Consider the following 1,373-nt stretch of genomic DNA (forward strand, 5'->3'; position numbering starts at 1 on the left):
GAGTAAAAACAGCATGGTCCTTCTGATCTAACACAATGATAATATCTCCTGGTTCCAGTCCTGGCTCTTGGTCTCCTTCACCATGGAATGTTATCTTTTGTCCATCTTTCATGCCTTTGTCAATATGAACTTCCAGAATCTTCTTCTCTCCAACTATCTTCCTTCCATTGCAGCTTTTACATCTATCTTTAGGACTGATCCGTTCCCCATGGCCCTGGCACTCCATGCACACAGACTGAATTTGCTGAACCATTCCAGGTCCTATCTGATGAATTCTTATTTGCATTCCAGTACCTCGGCAGTTGGGACAGCACTCTACTGCTCCTTTCTTACTACCTCGGCCTTCACATTTGTCACAAATCACATTCTTTTGCAGAGCCAGTTTTCTTGTTGCACCATTATATAAGTCTTCTAATGTTACTGAGAGCTGGTACACAACGTTTTTACCTCTCCTTTCTCTCTGCATCCTTCCTCATCCTCCAAAAAACATATCAAAGATGTCCATGGGGGAGCCAAAACCACCACCTGCTCCACCCTCCTTAATTGCCTGTTCTCCTCCTTTGTCATATAATTCCCTTTTCTTGGCATCAGAGAGAACTTCATAAGCTTGAGAAATCTGTTTAAACTTTTCTCCTTCATTTGGATTCTTATCAGGGTGGTACTTCAAGGCCAGTTTTCTGTAGGCCTTTTTTAATTCTTCCTGGGTGGCATTGGGTTTGACCCCCAAAACATCATAGTAAGTGGTTTCTTTCACCATTTTCTACAGCCGGTGAGCGGGCTGGGGCCGTTGTGAGGGAGTGGGAAGGAGCGCCTAACTGTGTGCAGCCCGGGCAGCCGCTGCTCCTCCGCCTCTCACCGAGCGTTCTGGAAAGTTCCTGCTAATCATTTTAAATGATAATTACATTCCATTAAAATTTTTATAATAAAAATTTTATGATTTTGAGCTTTACCACTTTCTTTTTTCTAGGAATCTTTGGCAGACAGAATAAAAATTATACTATTACCATAAAATATTAAAAGGGTAGAAAATAGTTGAAGACAATATGCTCTTGGATAATTCTAATTAGACTTAAAAGCTATCATTCCTAAGTACTGTTCTCTTTCAATTCCCTTCTTCCATGAAAATCTTTGTATAAAGACTTTCAACACCATTCGTACTGCCTGTTCATGTCCCTAGTAAAATTTTCCCTGTCTCTTTATATTTCTCTATATGACAGAATATATGAACACAACAGATGGCATGGCAACATTGAAACATCAGTTTATAAATAATTTAAATATTCTTACTTTAGGATATACCATCTGAATGTGCATTTGTACATATGGTTTTGGTGTTTAACAAAATTTAGTAATAACACAGGTCCACCTCTTCA

The 1,373-nt window shown here is 39.3% G+C and overlaps 2 protein-coding genes across 2 annotated transcripts in view; both read right to left on the reverse strand.

Annotated features, from left to right (window-relative positions):
* Positions 1-466, reverse strand: part of LOC125616621 (dnaJ homolog subfamily A member 1-like) — a 120,583-nt gene extending 120,117 nt beyond the window's left edge. The window contains exon 1 of the mRNA XM_048802436.1: positions 7-466. Coding sequence (XP_048658393.1) covers positions 7-466 — 460 coding nt within the window. The remainder of the gene's footprint in view (positions 1-6) is intronic.
* LOC107148680 (dnaJ homolog subfamily A member 1-like) lies at positions 269-757 on the reverse strand. The gene has a single exon (XM_015493420.2). The coding sequence runs from the start codon at positions 755-757 to the stop codon at positions 473-475; it is 285 nt and encodes a 94-aa protein (XP_015348906.2). The 3' UTR covers positions 269-472.
* Between the last annotated feature and the right edge of the window lie 616 nt (positions 758-1,373).

The sequence above is a fragment of the Marmota marmota genome, unplaced genomic scaffold (genome assembly GCF_001458135.2).
Source record: "Marmota marmota marmota unplaced genomic scaffold, marMar, whole genome shotgun sequence".
Classification (NCBI taxonomy): Eukaryota; Metazoa; Chordata; class Mammalia; order Rodentia; family Sciuridae; genus Marmota; species Marmota marmota.

Excerpts from the sequence above, each read along its gene's own strand:
- LOC107148680 (XM_015493420.2), bottom strand. The coding sequence starts at position 757 with ATGGTGAAAGAAACCACTTACTATGATGTTTTGGGGGTCAAACCCAAT.